Raw genomic sequence first — 21126 nt, 5'->3', positions numbered from 1 at the left:
TTTTTTTGATCTAAATCTCCAACTTATTTTGTTGCTGAATTGTGTAGCAAAATGTGTGGCCAAGAGAGCACAATTGATTTGTTCAAAACCATGTGCTTCTTACTCCTCAGACAGATCAACAGTATTCATATCAATGGGAGGGATAGTAGTTTATTTATGTACCAGCATCTGTTGCACTTCTTTCAACATCTCTTGTTTGGTTCTTAACCTGGCTGACACTAGTAGGGTAATGTTATTTTTGGAGGACTGTTTAAAAATAACTAATCAATACAAATTCAACCCAAGAAAATAACATTCAGATGCATTTACACAAAATATTGCAAATAAACAGTACAGGTGAAAGAATACAAGAAAAGGAAATATATAGGTCCATCACAAGTCTTTCACTGAGAACAGAGCACATACTGCTGAGGTCATAGACATCTCAACAAATATTTGCAGCAAGCCAAAGGTCAAAGGCTACAGTGAAGCAAAGTTGAAGGTTGAGTTCCTACCTGACTAGATGGGCAGGTGTTGCATTGCGTCAACCAATGGTTTTGTGATAAGTCATCGACTGTGCAGTCAGGCACCTGATTGCTAGATCATTTGATGTGGCTAACTAAAAATGTTAAATACCTATACATGCTTTCAAAGATCTGGCATACAGCTGCAATGTAGTCGGGCAGGAATTCAACCAAAGACATCGAGACAAGAGTGAATAGGATAGAGGATATCCACAAGAAAACAATGAGAATGGAAAGAAACCAAACATTTAAATTATATATATACACACACTTTTAATCCAGAAACGTCACTTGTCAAAATGTGTGATACTGTCCCCCCAGTGTCTATAATACAGACACTAACTGTATAAGCTGTAGCAATATAATTCACTGTGTTAAATCAGAAAGACAGTACTTATCTACCTACAGTGCCATTATATAAGAATATATAGTTTGTATTTTCACTCCCTATTTAAAATCTTATGAAGTAGGCCTGTGACGATACCGGTATCGCAAAACATTTTCCATGGCAAAAATGAAAACAAAGCTGACTAAACTTGTTGATCCTTTAAAAACCCGCTTCATGTAAAATAGTGTGCTATAGCTTGAAATATAAATAAATGTGACTCGATGACAACAGAATGATGTTTGTTTCTAACATTATGGCTGTTTTCCTAAAGAAGTTAAATCCACAGTGTTATGTTTCCTTGCCACGACACTTACTGAGATACTGGTATCGTCCCAGGACTAATTTTACAGCTATGCTCCGTAAAACAGTCCACATGTTCAACAAACATAAGCTTAACAATTATGCAATGGGAGATAATCAAATACTACGTACTTCACAGAAAGGAAAAAAAGTTTGCTGAACATGGCTCCAAGGAAAGAGTTCAGTCAGTTAGTGAAAGTTGTCATTATGAAGATTAAACGTGTGCCTATCAGAAGTTCAGGTGAGGTCTTTGAATACACATTGCAGCGCAACAATTTGTTGAGTACTTGACAGCAAGCTTCAAACTGAACCTCAGACCAAGGCATTAATATGATGCAGGTTTGCACCAACAAACCCATACAACCATAAACTGTCCCTGTTGGTTCTTTTGTATTTACTCCATCCATTACCAACTGTATCTTTGACTATGATACAGTACACTTCCATTCTGTGGACTTTTCCCTGTACAGACTTCAGGCCTTAAAGAGGAAGACCAACTGACATCCTCAAGCATTCAACCCCATGCCGTGAGATGCTCCCACCAGTCTACAGCATAATGAAGATAAGTGCATTTGCATGAAATTATCTGGTAAATTCTCCTCAGTCCAAACCCCCCAATGCCATAGATAGACCAGTGAGTGCTGCTCTCGACTGCAATGAGGGAGTTCAATTAAGTGCACCGGGCTATGGCCTGTGAGGGGTAAAAGCCGTGAGGGAGGAGCGCCCTTCTCAAATTGAACAGTGATCTGCGCCACTCGGTCATGTCAACAAGGCAGCCTCCCACTGGGCACAGACGCCAAATTAACATCTATTCCACGTTGGTTCAACGGCATGAAACCCAGCGGTGCATCATTCCGAAACATACATTATTATTGTCTATAATAATGTGTTTTCATTGGGAAGGCAGATAAAGCCTTCTCAAAAGCAATCACTTTTGCATGTGAAAACAGAACCCTACTCATTACTCCACATGCTTAGCCTACGTCACATTCGTTTTGAGCAGACTTCGTGGACGGCCAAAACGGGGCACCTGGTTCACGTCCGGAGGCAGCCCAGTTCCAAAACGAATGCAATCAATGCTGACATGGTTCACACAGGGCTGGCCCGGGGCATTAATCAAGTCCCCTCATCGTCTCTCTGAGTGTTGTGAACATGGATGTCACACTGCTCACTTGCACCCTCATGTGGAGCAGCACAGAGCGATCTGCTGCACCTTGGCCAGCTCTGTAAGCAGCAGCTTCATGCGGTGTTTGAGCTGAGGCAGCCGGGCCAGGGGCTCTGGAGGCTCCAACTCTCCTGTGTAGTCCAGCCAGCTCTCCAACACTGAAGAGGAGAGATGGAACACTGTCAATCACTGATGTTAAGTTCACAATACATAGCTGAGAGGTCATTATTATGAGTATCTCTGACTACCTCAGCTAACCGGTGCCCCCGCACATCGACTCTGTACCGGCACCCCCCGTATATATTGTTATTTTTTACTACTTGTTACTTTTCTCTTATTCTTATCTGTATATTTTTTAAACTGCACTGTCGGTTAAGGGCTCGTAAGTAAGCATTTCACGATAAGGTCTACACCTGTTGTATTCGGCGCATGTGACTAATACAATTTGATTTGATTATTAGGGCAGCAGGTAGCCTAGCAGTTAAGAGCATTGGGCCAGTAATCGAAAGGTAGCGGATTTGAATACCCGAGCTGACAAGGTGAAAGATCTGTCGATGTGCCTGCCCTTAAGCAAGGCACCTAACCCAAATTTGCTCCAGGGGTGCCTTACTATGGCTGACCCTGTAAAACAACATTTCACTGCACCCATGCGGCAAAAAGAAATAGGTTAATTGATTGTAGCTACAATTGTGATGGACAAGAAAGCAAGCTACGGTCTTCATTTGACTTGTTTTGCAGTAAATTCTTTCTTATTCACTGTACATAAGATAATTGTGGGATTAAAATGCTTTCCTTGCTAATAAACAGAAAACAGAGGGGCTATGTTGTCTCACCATCCAGCTCCCTCTCGATGAAGTCCATCCTGTGTGTGACCTCGTCCTGGACAGCATCTATGTGATCCAGCAGGTTGATCTGCCACTGGTGCTGCTGGCTATTGCCGTCCACACCCCCTCCCCCACCGCAGCCAACACCCTCCTCTCGCTTCACCTCGGCCTGGCCCCACCGACCAACATCTGAACCCTGGACATATGGGAAAGAGGATTCAGTCATGAAGTTGACTTTTTAGAGTATCTACCACTCTATAGTGTATGCAGGATGGATAGATGGTACAATATAGACAGACGGGTAGAGATGTTGAAGGAGAATGTCTGAAGGCTGAAACAGAACTGACCTTGGTGTGAGTGTTTAGGTGTGTGGGGGCTTTGGGCCTGGCTGTCTCCAGCATGCCTCCATAGCGCTGCTCTCTCTCCAGCAGGTCCTCAGTGCTCCTCAGGCTGTCCTCCAGCTCAGAGCCCCTCCGTGTGGTCTCCACCACCAGCCTCTGCTCCACTGCAGGGTAGTACGCCCGCGGCTTCTGGTAGCAATGCTCACTCATTATGTACGAGTCCTGGAACGACTGGTAGGGCGAGGAGGAAGACGAGGAGGAGGAAGAGGAGGCTCGGCTAAGCTTCTCCATGGCGGCTGACATCAGAGCTTCTGCGCCCCCACGGGCGAGGCTCTTGTGGTCCTTCTCGGAACCCTCGTCTGTTAGCGCAGGAGAGGGTGCTGCGTCAGTGCCCATCCCCGAGCCACCTCTCCTCCAGGGCCTCTCTGCTCTCTTCCAGGGCTGGCACCACAACTGCAGGTCCGGGTGGGTCTGGGTCCTACAGGGGCAATCAGACTCCATACATTTTATAAGGATAGATATTGATTCATATTAGTTTTTCCATTCAACACTACTTACTGTAGGACGCTCATTTTGAGCTGGAGGCCATTGAGCACCTCCACCACACGTTGTACGTCCCCTAGTAGCTGGTGTGTTGCTGCAATCTTCTTGGCATTCTGGTGGGAGTAGTTCTCATCCAGGAAGGACAGACCGTACATGTGACCGCTACTCAGCCAATCACGGTCATACCGGTACCGCAGGCTTTGCCTCTGACCTGGACCAGAGGTCATTTGATATCAAAGGTGTGATGGGAAAATGTAAGGTGAAAAGTTCATATTAGAGTGATTAACAATGTTCAGCATATTTATATATTTTCCCCTTTCTGTAACACACATGATTTCTAGTGTTCTATTTGTGACACTCGTGTGTAGGATGATGGTCACTAGACTTGATACTGAACGTTACAAAATGTCCTCATCTGTTGATAGTGATTGAAGCCAAAGCTACTGAAGATACAAGGACAGAGGACACTGATTATTATTCTATTGATGACATAAAACAATGATTCTGTAGCAGCTGGCAAAGTTATTGTCTTTTGTTCGACTTCCTACAAGCCTCTCGAGCTGGTGTTTGGAAAATATTTGGTGCCACCTGATTAGAGTAAAAAGGTCCTGTATCCAGGAGGCCAGTTAGACGTTGCTTCTGGGCTGGAGGTGTCTCCCTGTTGCAATTTGTAATAAACCAGATTGACCTTACCAAGGACTGCTCTCCTTTTTGTTCACCTGGAAATTCTTAATACAATAGACAGCCACAAAAGCCACAGTTAAATGTACTGGCTTGTCTTGTGTGTTAACCTCTCCTTTCCCTTCCCCAAGTAACCCCATGGAGAAACCTGAGATGGAGTTTCTATTAAGCCAAGTTGTGTGTTGCTGGCTCTCACCTGGTGGGTCTCTGCAGACGTAGCAGGCGTATTTGTCCGGGACGTTCTCCTCCAGCAGGCCCATGCAGGTGCCATGCTGCCAGCACAGACACTCCTCACACTGGAGAGATGAGAGACAAGGCCAGGGAGCAACACTATCAAACTGAGTTCTCCTCCCTGCTGCTAACGGTTGGCCTGAGCTTGCTTTTAGAGAAGCCGAGTTGGGCTAGACCTTTAGTTTGGTGCGGTTTGACAAATGTGATTGATTTAAAATGATTGAGAGACTAGTGGATTGCCACCAACTATTTATTTCAGACTCAATGATGTGTATTGGAGGCAGATCAGGGCTAGAGTCAGGTAAACCCCCAAAGCAGCTCACCTGTATCATGAAGTCGTTTTCCTCTTCCGCCTCACAGACGCAACGCACAACCTCCTGAGTGCTTGTCTCCAAGGCAACAGAGCCCAGACTTAGAGGTGGAGTAGCATTGTCCAGCTCCGCCCCCAGCTCGTCATCACTCCACTCACAACTGTCAGTGGACCAATCACTGATGCTATCCTCATCTAGAGGGGAAATCAAGGGATGGAAAGGGTTAACTAAAAAAGACAACCCTGGTCACAGTGACCCTAGTGTCCTTTAGTAGCATTGTAACATCTAGATTTCCTCCATGAGCTGGTTTCAGTATTTTTGCCAATGTGAGTCCTCAGGAGATAATGTCATCTGGATGTAACTGATGTGTTTGATCAAGAGATTATTGCGACACAAGCAGAGGGGGCTCTCCATGGTAGAAATATAGTAGGAAACTATAGCTCATTTTATCTACAGCATTGTAACATACAGTATATCCCTTATGCATAGGACTGAGTCGAACATATAACAAACTGATGGGAATAAAGCAAGCCATAGCAGCAAAGAAAAGGCCCCAGATTCAATCAATAAACCATACAATCAGTCCTCAACTGTGACAACAGGTCTAGTTTTTTTGAAAGTGTGGAAAATTATTAGCAAGATCGGTTTGATACGGAATGGAAAAGACACACGATAAGAACAAATGACTTATGGACTGAAACCAGGCAAAGAATAATGGCAAAGGGAAGAGAGTGACACACACAGACACACAATAATACCCACCATCCACGTGCATCTGCTCTGACTGGTTGTATCCGGGCCTGAAGTGGTAGGACTCAGGCTTGTGATTGTGTGAGAGGGGGAATTTGAGTGGCAAATTCAATTTGGACTGAAGAGCGAATATTGAGATGTCAATATTCTCCTCACTACCTGTGTACTCTGTTAATAAAGGGGAGGGGGAAGCAGACGCAGAACAAAATGTCAACTTTGGAAATGCTGATGAGGACAAACAAGAGCTAATCTTTTTTTTTTTTTGGGGGGGGGGGGGGGGGGGGGTCAAACAGACAATATATATGAAACCAAAATTTGCGTTTACCGCTGAAGACACTATTATTGGTGTTAGAATATGTCCTTACAACAAAGACAACATAAACAGTAAAACCCCTTTACTTGAGTGTTTGAGAGCTAAACTGGCCAAAACAGTCCAAATAGTCTAATTGTGTGTGAATGTACACAGTGAATAAACCATCCTCTTAATACTGTATGTGTGTTGTAACAAGTGTCATCCACAGGTCCAGAGTGAATTTAAACTAGGTCAATAGACCAATAGTGGTTCAAACTTGGTTACAAAAGTGGCATCACAGTAGCTTGTGCCTAGCAGTAGAGTTCAAACAGATGAGTCAGATGGTTAATAAACCAGAATAAAGGACTGTGTTATATGAACCAAACATGAGCAAAAGATGTGCAAATCATCAAAGTCAGAGGAAAAGGGGTAAAAGCACAAGACGGCTGATGCAAACAAAATGATCAGCGGCTATTTGACTGATGAAGTGACGTAGGTCAGTAGTGAGGACACAGCAGTTGTGCTACTCCAACCCCTACCACACTGCTGGTTTCCTCTGAAGCAAAGCAGGGTTGTCCTGGTCGCTCCCTAGATGGGAGACCAGATGCTGCTGGAAGTGGTGTTGGAGGGCCAGTAGGAGGCACTCTTTCTCTAGTCTAAAAAACATATACCAATGCCCCAGGGCAGTGATTGGGGACATTCCCCTGTGTAGGGTGCCATCTTTCGATGGTCACTAAAGATCCCATGCCACTTATCGTAAGAGTAGGGGTGTTAACCCTGGTGTCCTGGTTAAATTCCCAATCTGGCAGTCATACCATCCCTAGCTTCCATTTGGCTCATTCATTCCCCTGTAACTATTCTCCAGGTCATTGCTGTAAATGAGAATGTGTTCAGTCAACTTACCTGGTAAAATAAGGATCAACATTTTTTTTAAAGAACTAAAACACCTACCAAGAGGTGTGAATGAAATATATCAGGGGTCTTCCCATGGCCTGAATGAAGCGTTGCACATGCAGCGGAGCTAAAGCTATAGGACAGGAGCCCCATGCAGAACAGTAGGAGGACTAGGGTCTCCTGTCTCCTATAGGACAGGAGCCCCATGCGGAACAGTAGGAGGACTAGGGTCTCCTGTCTCCTATAGGACAGGAGCCCCATGCGGAACAGTAGGAGGACTAGGGTCTCCTGTCTCCTATAGGACAGGAGCCCCATGCGGAACAGTAGGAGGACTAGGGTCTCCTGTCTCCTATAGGACAGGAGCCCCATGCGGAACAGTAGGAGGACTAGGGTCTCCTGTCTCCTATAGGACAGGAGCCCCATGCGGAACAGTAGGAGGACTAGGGTCTCCTGTCTCCTATAGGACAGGAGCCCCATGCGGAACAGTAGGAGGACTAGGGTCTCCTGTCTCCTATAGGACAGGAGCCCCATGCGGAACAGTAGGAGGACTAGGGTCTCCTGTCTCCTATAGGACAGGAGCCCCATGCGGAACAGTAGGAGGACTAGGGTCTCCTGTCTCCTATAGGACAGGAGCCCCATGCGGAACAGTAGGAGGACTAGGGTCTCCTGTCTCCTATAGGACAGGAGCCCCATGCGGAACAGTAGGAGGACTAGGGTCTCCTGTCTCCTATAGGACAGGAGCCCCATGCGGAACAGTAGGAGGACTAGGGTCTCCTGTCTCCTATAGGACAGGAGCCCCATGCGGAACAGTAGGAGGACTAGGGTCTCCTGTCTCCTATAGGACAGGAGCCCCATGCGGAACAGTAGGAGGACTAGGGTCTCCTGTCTCCTATAGGACAGGAGCCCCATGCGGAACAGTAGGAGGACTAGGGTCTCCTGTCTCCTATAGGACAGGAGCCCCATGCGGAACAGTAGGAGGACTAGGGTCTCCTGTCTCCTATAGGACAGGAGCCCCATGCGGAACAGTAGGAGGACTAGGGTCTCCTGTCTCCTGTAGGACAGGAGCCCCATGCGGAACAGTAGGAGGACTAGGGTCTCCTGTCTCCTGTAGGACAGGAGCCCCATGCAGAACAGTAGGAGGACTAGGGTCTCCTGTCTCCTGTAGGACAGGAGCCCCATGCAGAACAGTAGGAGGACTAGGGTCTCCTGTCTCCTATAGGACAGGAGCCCCATGCAGAACAGTAGGAGGACTAGGGTCTCCTGTCTCCTATAGGACAGGAGCCCCATGCAGAACAGTAGGAGGACTAGGGTCTCCTGTCTCCTATAGGACAGGAGCCCCATGCAGAACAGTAGGAGGACTAGGGTCTCCTGTCTCCTATAGGACAGGAGCCCCATGCAGAACAGTAGGAGGACTAGGGTCTCCTGTCTCCTATAGGACAGGAGCCCCATGCAGAACAGTAGGAGGACTAGGGTCTCCTGTCTCCTGTAGGACAGGAGCCCCATGCAGAACAGTAGGAGGACTAGGGTCTCCTGTCTCCTGTAGGACAGGAGCCCCATGCAGAACAGTAGGAGGACTAGGGTCTCCTGTCTCCTATAGGACAGGAGCCCCATGCAGAACAGTAGGAGGACTAGGGTCTCCTGTCTCCTATAGGACAGGAGCCCCATGCAGAACAGTAGGAGGACTAGGGTCTCCTGTCTCCTATAGGACAGGAGCCCCATGCAGAACAGTAGGAGGACTAGGGTCTCCTGTCTCCTATAGGACAGGAGCCCCATGCAGAACAGTAGGAGGACTAGGGTCTCCTGTCTCCTATAGGACAGGAGCCCCATGCAGAACAGTAGGAGGACTAGGGTCTCCTGTCTCCTATAGGACAGGAGCCCCATGCAGAACAGTAGGAGGACTAGGGTCTCCTGTCTCCTATAGGACAGGAGCCCCATGCAGAACAGTAGGAGGACTAGGGTCTCCTTACCACACTTGGCCTTCTTTTTCTTCTTCTTCTTCTTCAGATTAATGCGAAGGAACTCCCTCTGTTTCTTATCCTTCAGCCGATCTCGTTCTTTCACCACTGCTGGAGTGACACGGGGGAACCAAGAGTTAGGAGTGCTCTAGACACTGAAGGCGTGTTCAGCCATTAAACACTGGAGCATGCACCATTTCACAATAATCCTGTTGTGTCATGTTAAGAGAAAGTGGATCTTCGATCAGAAATCAGCAAAGATAACTACACATTTGCTCACAGCCAATGGCCTATTTAAAAGGAAAAAAATCCACTCAAAAAATATCTTTGAGTATTTTCTTTAATTTGTCCACAGTTGATAAGAGTCCCAAAATTTTTAAGATAAGATTTTCAAGAAGCAAACGGTCACTTGCCACATAATGATTTTGCATCATATAATGCCTTTCTCATCATGATGTGGCAAGTGACACTTTGCGTATTGAAAGTCAATATCCTGAGAACATTAAATTAAAAAAAGTAAAATTGGGACTATTAACAGTGGACAAAAAAAAATGTATAATATAGTCAAGTGGATTTTTCAGTTAAGCCTTCTCGTTGTCTTTCTACATCTTACACAGACATATGTCCATACCACTGCTCTCAGTAGTCTCTGTCTCCACTGGTCTCTGTCCATTCCTGTCCAGCTGGTTCTCTTTGCTCTTCTCCCTCAGTAGAGCCCTCTGCTGCTGGCGCTGGGTGTTGACAGCAGGTGGAGCTGATGTGCGTCTGTTCATTGTCTTGGCCTCACTACGTGGAGATGGGGGAGTTCTAGTAGGACTGTGCACATTGGAGTCTGCCGGGCATAGAAACACAATATTAATATTATGGCTAAAACTGATTTCCTCTTTGGGTGAATCTATCATGTAGCTAAGTCCCTTTTTTGATACTTACGCATTGAGGCGGAGATGGTGCGTCTCCTCTTAGGACTTTCCAGAGAGGTAGGGGAGGGGTGCTTCTCTGAGGCCCGTGTCTGGGCGCTCCTGGTGGGGCTTAGGTCGTCCTCTAGCTGCTGCTCCTCTCCATGGTAGTACTTCATGTGGTAGTGAAGCAGCTTGGCCTTGCGGAACGACTTGGTGCAGCCTACAGCGCTGCATTTAAATGGGTTGTGGTCCAAGTTGATGGACAGGACTGGGGGAGGCTGGTTTTTGATCACTCTGTACACTGAAAACGCAATGGAGACATGTAAGAGGATGGACAAACAGCTAGGAGTGGAGAGATACTCATGTAACAGAGTGCTGGGCGAGAACTCACATGGCTCTCTGCTAAATCGGTTGGGGTTGTGGAAACCTTGCTTCCTTATCGCTGGAAATGAAGGACACAGAGACAATATAAACTGACAGTCACTGACTGACAACATTCAACACAAATGAAAACTCAACTCAATTCTCATAAATATATTTTCAAACCTTTTATAGTATTTTGATGACTTGTGAGAAAAGAAACCTCTAAAATGGACAGAACCTCTAAATAGAGGTACAGTACACAAAAGAAGCCTTTTGGATTATGATTTTCTGAAGAGTTGTGCAGTCTTACGTTTCACTGGGAGGGCCAGTGGTGCAGGTTTGGAGCTATCCGGTTGGCTTTCTGCCTTCTGCTCCACTCTGTCAATGGTGGACATAGCTGAGGGTAATGGGACAGACACTGGCCCGGTCTGTGTAGACATCTGATTGGGTGACTCAGTGGATGGCTTAGTTTCATTAGGTGAGCTCAGGACTGTGTACTCAGTTTTCATTTCCATCTCTTCTTTCTTTATCCCTTCATTTAAATGAGTAGGCCTCTCCTCACTTTGTCCTCCGTCTTCTTCCATTTTTACTTCAGTCGGGCCCACAGTGGCTGCCACATGATCCCCGAGGTTGTTCTGTCCTGCATGTTGCTCTGTATCCTCCTCCTGCTTAACTATGGATGGTGTCTCTTTGGTGACATCCCCCTCACTATCCTTCCTCTTGGTCTTCTCCTCCACCTCCCTCTCATGCCATTCATCTTCATCATTATTGTCACCATCCTCTGTGTCACTGTCCCCCTCCTGGTCAGAGGTACTGCGTCTAGTTCTTTTATTCTTGGGGCCGTATTCCTGAGGCCTCCGGTCTCTGCCATTCTGGGGCTTCTTGACGCCGTTCCTCTCAGTGGACCGAGCCTTTCCTCCTCCTCTCTATTTCCACAAAGAGGGGGGGGGGGATGAAAACATTTTGGAAAATTAGGTAAAGTATGACCCACAGAAACATGACCTTCTGCATGGCAAGCCAACACAATATCAACAGATATACAGCACCAGTCAAAAGTAGAGACACCTACTCATTCAAGGGTTTTTATTTATCTTTCCTATTTTCTACATTGCAGAATAATAGTGAAGACATCAAAACTATGAAATAACACATATGGAATCATGCAGGAACTAAAAACAAAGTGTTAAATAAAATCAAAATATATTTTATATTTGAGATTTTTCAAAGTAGCCACCCTTTCCCTAGATGACAGCTTCGCAAACTCTTGGCATTCTCTCAACCAGTTTCCTGAGGTAGTCACCTAGAATGCATTTCAATTAACCTCTCTTGGGTAGGGGGCAGTATTTTGATGTCCGGATGAAGAAGGTGCCCAGAGTAAACTGCCTGCTACTCAGTCCCAGAAGATATGCATATAATTAGTAGATGTGGATAGAAAACACACTGAAGTTTAAAAAAAAAACAGTTTGAATGATGTCTGAGTATAACAGAACTCATATGGCAGGCAAAAACCTGAGAAAAACTCCAACCAGGAAGTGTGGAAATCTGAGGTTTGTAGTTTTTCAAGTGATTCCCTATCCAACAGTGTCTGTTGGATCATTTTGCACTTCCTAAGGCGTCCACTAGATGTCAACAGTCTTTAGAACGTTGTTTTATGCTTCTACTGTGAATGGGAAGAGAATACGAGGTCTTGGAATCAGATGAGTGATGAGTGAGAAAATAACATGAGCTCAGTGGCGCGCACTCCCGTGAGAGTTAGCTGTGTTCCTTTTCTTTTTTTGAAGACAAAAGAATCGTCCGGTTGGAATATTATGCAAGATTTATGATAAAAACATCCTAAAGATTGATTCTATATCGTTTGACATGTTTCTACGAACTGTAATATAACTGACTGTCTGAATTTACTGCGCAAGCACAGTGGATTTGGATTACTCGACTGAACGCGCAAACAAAATGGAGGTATTTGGACATAAAGGATGGACTTTATCGAAACAAATGAACATTTATTGTGGAACTGGGATCCCTGGGAGTGCATTCCGATTAAGATCAAAGGTAAGTTAATATTTATAATGCCATTTCTGAGTTTTGTTGACTCCACAAAATGGCGGGTTTGGTTTTGTGACTGAGCGCAGTACTCAGATTATTGCAAAGTGTGCTTTCGCTGTAAAGCTTTTTTGAAATCTGACACAGCGGTTGCATTAAAGAGAAGTGTATCTATCATTCTTTGAATAACAGTTGTATATTTTATCAACGTTTATGATGAGTATTTCTGTAAATTGATGTGCTCATTCACCGGAAGATTTGGGAGGCAAAACATTTCTGAACATTACACGCCAATGTAAAAATTGGGTTTTTGGATATAAATATGAACTTTATCGAGCAAAACATACATGTATTGTGTAACATGAAGTCCTATGAGTGCCATCTGATGAAGATCAAAGGTTAGTGATTAATTTTTGCTGTATTTCTGTTTTTTATGACGCCTCTCCTTGCTTGGAAAATGGCTGTGTGGTTTTTCTTGTCTAGGTGCTGTCCTAACATAATCTAATGCTATGCTTTCGCCGTAAAGCCTTTTTGAAATCAGACAGTGTGGTTGGATTAATGAGAAGATTATCTTTAAAATGGTGTATAATACTTGTATGTGTGAGAAATTTGAATTATGAGATTTTTTGTTTGGAATTTGGCGCTCTGCTATTTCACTGGCTGTTGGCGAGAAGTTAACAGGTGTGCCTTGTTAAAAGTTCATTTGTGGAAATTCTTTCCTTCTTAATAATGCGTTTGAGCCAATCAGTTGTGTTGTGAAAAGGTCTGGTTGGTATTCAGAAGATGGTCTTTTACCACATAACGCTAAGTCCATATTATGACAAGAACAGCTCACAGTTCTTCATTACTTGAAGACATGAAGGTCAGTCAATGTGGAAAATGTCAAGAACTTTGAAAGTTTCTTCAAGTGCAGTTGCAAAAACCATTAAGCACTATGATGAAACTAGCACTTATGAGGACCACCACAGGAAAGAAAGACCCAGAGTTACCTCTGCTGCAGAAGATAAGTTCATTAGAGTTACCAGCCTCAGAAATCAGCAATTAACTGTGCTTAGGGGGACTATCATTTGTTTTTCAACAGGACAATGACCCAAATCTCATCCAGGCTGTGAAAGGGCTATTTGACTAACAAGGAGAGTGATGGAGTGCTGCATCAGATGACCTGGCCTCCACAATCACATGACCTCAACCCAACTGAGATGGTTTGGGATGAGTTGGAACACAGAGTGAAGGACAAGCAGCCAACAAATGCTCAGCATATGTGGGAACTCCTTCAAGACTGTTGGAAAAGCATTCCAGGTGACTACCGGTTGAGAGAAAACAAAGCTGTCATTAAGGCAAAAGGGTGGCAACTTTGAAGAATCTAAAATATATTTTAATTTGTTTAACACTTTGGTTACTACATGATTCCATGTGTTATTTCATAATTTATTCTACAATGTAGAAAATAGTAAAAATAAAGAAAAACCCTTGAATGAGTAGGTGTTCCAAACTTTTGACTGGTACTGTATGCCTTTTGAACAGGTAAAAACTACTATTGAAAGTCCCTGTTGAGAGAAGGAAACAAAGAGCTCACCTCTCTTACAAAAGGTTTCACGTGGATCCCCTTTACCGTCTGGACGACGCCATCATAAAACTTCACAGTGTAAGAAGCTGATGGCAAATGGAGGTCAGATGGATCAGGTTAATGCTGAACAGAATCCATAAATCTCTTCAATATGCATACGAGTACTTCCAAACCACTCACCATCTTTATTCACTGCCAAGACCTTGGCAGGGTAGAAGCGGCAATCAGACCAACTGGCGAGGACCTTGTCATTCACATGAAATCCCTGGACAGAGATGAAATAAAGTGTCACTGTCAAACATGGATCCGGTATCAGCCTGAGCAAATGAAATCAAATAGAAGTAGGCGGAGCAAACAGAAGGCCAGGTACAGCGAAGTAGAGCAATCCGTAGGGATATAATAGGGAGAATAAGTAAGTAAATAGAGTACATCTCTTACAGGGATAGGACAGTCGTCCAGCAGTCCCTGTCGTCTCAGCTGGATCCTCTCTACAGGTCTCAGGTAGGGGCTGGTCCAGTCAAACCACTCATCATAGCGGTGGCTCCACTGGCGGTAGTGGATCAGGACCTTCTCATCATCATAGTCAATCTTCTCTATGTTGGCCGGATACCTAGGAGCAGGGCATATACGAGAGGGGTGATTGAGATGGGAGCAAAGGAACTCAACTGGAAGACAAGAGATCATTGGTGTATAGGTAATAAGAAAGGCTAGGATAACAGAGAATAGCAGAAAGTGAGAGAGAGACTGAAAAGGAGCTGAGGAAAGCAACAAAGAGATTGCTGGTAGAGAAAGATAATTTACTGATAACGAAAGAGTGAGAGGAACTGAAGCATGACTCACCAGTTTTTGAGGGCGTCTCTGGCCTCCAGTGTTGCTCCCACCTCAAAGGTTATTCCTCTTCTGTTAGGGGGTGTCTTGCTCATTGTGTCCACATCCACCTCCTGCTGACAGGCACAAAGTTCTACCTGGTTAAACACCAGAAACGCATAATTCTAGTACCTAAATTGCCAATGGTGCGGTTCCTACACAAGGTCATACAAAACTTCACCAGAGTTGCTAGAGACTGGCTTAGAGCGAACTGGCTTCCATAGGACCGACACCATAATCAGTGGAGAATTTTGTCCGTTTTCTTCATTTCTTTTGATCAGAGTCTACTTGTTACATAACGAATCACATTAGTGGAACGTGAAAGCAAACAACGGTTCTAAGGGCCTTAGTCATTTTGAGGGGACTGCCATTAAGAGAGGAGAGAAAATGGGATGAGGCTTGACTATATGGCTGAGAGAGAAGGGAATTATTACATATATACACAAACAATTATATGCCATTTATCAGACGCTTTTCTCCAAAGCGACTTACAATCATGCGTGCAAACATTTTATATATGAGTGGCCAACAGCGGTAGTCAAACCCTGGACCCGTGGCATTATAAGCACCATGCTCTAACGACTGAGCTCAGGACTACACAAGGGGATTCCACCAGGCATGGGGGTTGTGGGCGCGGCTTAAATCAGTCCAGAGTTGTCAGCAGAGAGAAAAATGTGCCGTTTTCCAATTTCCTGCAATTCTATACTTTTTGCCATGGCTATTTGTGTTCTTATGATCGAACATTATAACAAAACCAATGGGGACCCCAATCGGGGGCCATCAGTAATCCTGCGTGGCCTATCAGTAATCCAGCCATGCCAAAAACACTTGACTGTCTAGATTATATTTTGGTGACTTCTAGTTCTCAAAGATATTATTCAAATAAATAAACATATATAAATAAAATGTGGTGCGCCACTGCTAAATGAATACAGTGGGAACCATGTTGGCAGCGGCATTTAGCCTCAAGTCTAAAAGGTGTGTTGAAAAACACAGTTCTAAGAGAAAGAGATATATATAATTCTGGATGAAACAAACTAAGATAAGTGAACATTGTAGTCTACCGAACTCAGTGAGAAATAAATACTTCCATAAAGTAGTCATTATTATAAGCACTACATACTCTTTATTAGCAAGGTCATCCTACATAAAGGGTGATGTAAAATTCCCTTTCATCTGGTGCTCTTCCAAAGATGGCATAAGCATTGAAACCCTTCATATAGCTTGATATTCGGGTTGCATGATTTCTGAAGCATATTCCTTAAAGGGTTTTATGAACCCTTTATGATATCAAATGTATATGATCCATAATTTATCATACTCCAATGTTTATCCCAAAAAAACACTTAGCAAAGAAACCCCTATATGCCTCCTGCCTACTTCAGATCTCAACCTATGGCCACCTGCTTGCTTCACAAAGGATGCTACCTAAATTGAGGAGGTGAATAGAAACCGGTCCTCCAGGGCAAACCTTACTCTTTGAAGCTTTTGCATGCAACCCTTATGAAAGAATCAATCGATTTGTACATGAATACTGTCTAATCCACGTATTGAGATTCTTTCTGCAGCCAGTAGCCTAATAAATGAGGTCAAGAGCCAGAAAGCTTTCGAAGACGTGGGCAGCACCGTATGAAATTCCGACAGTCTATTCTGTATCCCTATTTTTCTGTCCAATCGGGGTGATCACAAAGTATAACGATTCATTATAATTTTGGTAACTTACTAAAATGTTCATTTTGATTATGAAATTTGCTCAAATAAAATATATGCATTGTTACTCAAAACGGTCCATTGTTTAGCGTTACATTGTTGTCTCGGGCCCTGGACACCTTGTATTCTCTCTATCCCAGTCAAACACAATCACCTTCAAAACACCGGGAAACACCATTCTAAACATATTTATGCAATACATTAGCCTACTTTGGGGAGGCCAAACTCACCGCAAAACTCACCTTTGGAGAGAGACTTTGAGCATATTCCATATCAATGCAACCTAGCTAGTAGCCGGATATCTTCACGCTACTTGGCAAACCACGTGTTCTGGTCAGGCGAACATTCCACGTATTGAGACAATAGCAATGGTCTCTGAAATTAGATTAAGCTAGTTATGCAGATAGGCCAGTTGAATAACACGAACCTACCGTAGGGTTATGTAGGTTCAATAAACACACCTATTCCGACAAAGCACTTGTGAATGAATAGGGCATTATTATTTGTTGGACTGACGGTGTCGCTCAAGACGCACGGAAGCGACCACAATCAAATGAAGCAAATGGCGCGCAATACACATCTGTTGTTTAATATACCACGCCTGATAAATGGTGAAAATAACCTTCAATTTGGACCCTCAACTAAAGGCCTACTAATAGTCCATGGCTTTAAATGTACTATGTAGCCTGAGAATAGAAGCCTAGCATAAAAAAATATCGAAATATAGCCTAATCCTGCCCTGTTATGCCATGTTTTTTATCCCCAAAATGTTGGGAAAGCCGTCTGCGCGTTCTGCGTTTAAGCAATCACCTAACATCCACTCAAAAGTGAGGCTCAAATAAAATGCGTAGGATTTTACAATTCACGACTGCAAAACTCGCTTTGTTGACTAGTTTCTGAAAGCTTATTGTCCGATATTCTGTAAGGAGTGGGAGTGTTCATTATATTACACTGTGGTTCGTCAGTAATTTCAACAAAGCTAATTGGTTAAAGGGTCTGATAGGGGCGGGCTTTAGAAATCTTACAGGCTATTCAGATTGTCATTCTTAAGGGGATCGCGGGGCCTCTGTAGGCCACACTTTTCTTACGGTACTAAATACTGCATGGAAATATAGCATTTTGAACTTCCCTGAAGCTGCCGAACCCTCCAGAAAAACAATTACAAGTCAACGTTACTCCAAACTGTATAAGATGTCCATAAGGCAAAATACATTTACATTACAAGTCTTTTAAAGTTATTTGTTTAGAACTCAGGAAGCGCAAGCAGCATTCACAATCTTTTGTGTTATTGATGCATAAATCCGTTGGCTATTATGTCGCAAATACTAAGACTAAAATGTTGCATCACATGTTACCTTGATTTCTGAGCACTCTTTCCGATGGTGATGTGCACAATGAGCGATAAAATATTTTTCGTGTGGTACCTCCACGTCTGATTCCTGTGCACGCAGTTAAATTTTCTTCCCGATGCACTCGAGTCGCACTACCGGCGAATGGCACGCAACTACGCATGTGCCATTATTAAAAGGACCTTCTGTTCTCGCATCACAGGGGTGAATGGTAGAGGCTACTTGTGCCAGAGCCATATATACATAAATAATAGGCCAATTTCTATCATTTTGAATGTTCTCATTCTAGACATTCAGTTAAAAAGCATTGATTCAATATTCCCCATGGAATGTTAATAGGGAGATAACATGGCTGCCATATTGAAGTGTCATGTAAATGCATCATAATGCCGAAACCGCATTCGCCCAACGCTACATATATACACGACATGGCCAAAAGTATGTTGGATACCCATTCAAATGAGTGGATTCAGCTATTTCAGCCACACTCGTTGCTGACAGGTGTATAAAATCGAGCACACAGCCATGCAATCTCCATAGACAAACATTGGCAGTAGAATGGCCTATACTGAAGCGCACAGTGACTTTCAACGTGGCACCGTCATAGGATGCCACCGTTCCAACAAGTCAGTTTGTCAAATGTCTGCCCAGTCAACTGTAAATGATGTTATTGTGGAGTGGAAACATCTGTGAGCAACAACGGCTCAGCCGCGAAGTGGTAGGCCACACAAGCTCACAGAACGGGACCGCTGAGTGCTGAAGCACATAGCGCTTAAAAGAATTGTCTGTCCTTGATTGCAACAGTCATTACCAAGTTCGAAACTGCCTCTGGAAGCGATGTAAGTACAATAACTGTTCATCGGGAGCTTCGTGAAATGGGTTTCCATGACCGAGCAGCCCCACACAAGTCTAAGATCACCATGTATAATGCCAAGCGTCGGCTGGAGCGTCGGCTGAAGCTCGCCGCCATTGGACTCTGGAGCAGCAGAAACGCATTCTCTGGAGTTATGAATCACGCTTCACCATCTGGCAGTCCGACGGACAAATCTGAGTTTGGCGGATGCCAGGAGAACGCTACCTCCCCCAATGCATAGTGCCAGTTATGAAGTTTGGTGGAGGAAGAATAATGGTCGGTGGCTGTTTTTCATGGTTCGGGCTAGGCCCCTTCGTTCCAGTGAAGGGAAATCATTAACGCTCCAGCATACAATGACATTGTCGACAATTCTGTGCTTCCAACTTTGTGTCAACAGTTTGGGGAAGGCCCATATCAAAGCCCATGATTTTGGAATGAGATGTTCAATGAGCAGGTGTCCACATACTTTTGGCCATATAGTGTTTATACTGTATACAGTTGCGGCCAAATATATTGGCACACTTGTATTTTTCTTAAATAATTCCCTATTCCTTCTAAAATAAATTGAAATTGAAAACACATTTGTTCTCCACACCTTATGGGATTTTCAACATTGCAGAACCAATTTCATTTTTGTGAGCTGTGCTAGTACTTGGTTGCACAGCTTTTGGCCAAGATAACTGCCAACAAATGCTCATTTTATATGTGCCTTTCTACTGGCAATTCAGCTCATCCTTCAGCAGCAAACTGTTCTAATTCTTCAACGTTTTAGGGGTTCCCTCCAACTGCTGTTTTCAGGTCTCACCATAGGTTTATGGATGTGATTCAGATCTGGACTCTTCACTGGCCACTCCAGAGCAGTCCAGTGTTTCTTCTAGAACCATTCCTGGGTGTTTTCTTTATGTGTGTTTGGGGAAGACCCACAACTTTCAACAGATACACAATTTGTGGACACTGGGTTGAACATTGCACTCCAAAACACCTTGATAATCTGCTGATTTCATGATGTCTTGCACACATTCAAGGCCACCCAGTACCAGAGGCAGCAAAGCAGCCCCACAGCATTATCAAACCTCCCCCATTATTGATTGAAGGAAGGGTGTTATTTTCTTTGAACGATTCATTTTGTCATCGGTAAACATAGGAAGACCCCACTACTGAAGGAGACACAAAAAAGCCTGATTGATCTTGCAATACAGATCAGTGCTGTGTTTACTGACGACCAAATGAAGCATTCAATAAAAATAAAACCCTCGCTACAATCAAAGATGGGGGAGGTTTAATTAATGCTGTGGGGTTGCTTTGCTGCCTCTGGTACTGGGGGCCTTCGGTGTGTGCAAGGCATCATGAAATCAGCAGATGATCAGGTGTTTTTAAATCCAATGTTCAACCCAGTGTCTGCATTGAAGGTTGTCAGTCTTCCATCTGGACAACGACCCCCAAACACACATAAAAAAGCACTCAGGAATGGTTAAGAAGAGATGCTGGACTGTTCTGGAGTGGTCAGCGAAGAGTCCAGGGCTGGTTTCCCAAAAGCACATTAAGGCTAAGTTCATCGTTAGAACCATTGAACTTAGCCTTAAGATGCTTTTGGTTAACCGGGCCCAGATCTGAGTCACATCCAAATCCTATGGTGAGATCTGAAAACAGCAGTTGGTGGAGGGCACCTCTCAAATATCAAAGAAGAAGAGCAGGTTGCTGCTGACAAGTGGGCCAAATTGTTGAAAAGTGCAGCAAGATCATTGATGGCTATAAGAAGTTTGTGTGCAGTTATCTTGGCCTAAGGTTGTGCAACCAAGTACTAGCTCCAGGGTGCCCATAATTATGTCCATGCCATTTCATTATTTTCCTAATTATAATTGCAAATTTAAGTTCACAAAAAGAACATTGGTTCTGCAATGTTGAAAATCCAATAACAAGCGACCAAATGTTTTTATAAATCTCAACTTATAAGAAATCAGGAATTATTTAAGAAGTGCAAGGGTGCCAATATATTTGGCCGCAACTGTATATGGCTCTGACTTGTACCGCAAGCCAATTATTTAATGTTTTATTTTTACAGTCTGTCTATACTGCATGTACTTCCAATGGCAAATTGACATCAATAGTAGGCTAGGCTATTTGACATCTTATCACTCAGCACATTTATCATGCTATTATTTCTTGAATTAGTGCTCTCTTTTTTATTCCAGGCAAAATGTTCTTTATTTAGAAACATGGTTTTTATCCCAATCATATTGTTAATTTCATTTTCTGCAACTTCTGCTCTACATGATGTAAAAAAAATTGTCATACAAGAT

At 43.9% G+C, this 21126-nt stretch overlaps 1 protein-coding gene across 15 annotated transcripts; it reads right to left on the bottom strand.

The window, feature by feature from the left end:
• Window positions 1–130: 130 nt before the first annotated feature.
• Window positions 131–18137, bottom strand: LOC106565785 (PHD finger protein 20). Of its 15 annotated transcripts, none has more exons than XM_045691799.2 (18): window positions 17980–18137; window positions 16867–16999; window positions 14888–15012; window positions 14477–14657; window positions 14228–14312; window positions 14057–14133; window positions 10751–11366; window positions 10469–10519; window positions 10109–10378; window positions 9810–10010; window positions 9191–9289; window positions 6050–6205; window positions 5300–5481; window positions 4942–5041; window positions 4080–4275; window positions 3528–3999; window positions 3190–3376; window positions 131–2514 (listed from the first exon to the last, which is right to left on the bottom strand). In XM_045691799.2, exons 2-18 carry the CDS (start codon window positions 16894–16896, stop codon window positions 2372–2374), a joined length of 3171 nt encoding a protein of 1056 aa, XP_045547755.2. In that variant the 5' UTR covers window positions 16897–16999; window positions 17980–18137; the 3' UTR covers window positions 131–2371. The 15 variants fall into 15 exon arrangements, with proteins under 15 accessions (XP_045547755.2, XP_045547762.2, XP_045547764.2 ...); XM_045691806.2 differs by having other exon boundaries at window positions 14888–14991; XM_045691808.2 differs by having other exon boundaries at window positions 14888–14988.
• Window positions 18138–21126: the final 2989 nt, after the last annotated feature.

This window comes from Salmo salar, chromosome 12 (genome assembly GCF_965601325.2).
Source record: "Salmo salar chromosome 12, fSalSal1, whole genome shotgun sequence".
Classification (NCBI taxonomy): domain Eukaryota; kingdom Metazoa; phylum Chordata; class Actinopteri; order Salmoniformes; family Salmonidae; genus Salmo; species Salmo salar.
The sequence above is the reverse complement of the archived record's forward strand: the minus strand, read 5'-3'. Positions and strand labels throughout refer to the sequence as shown.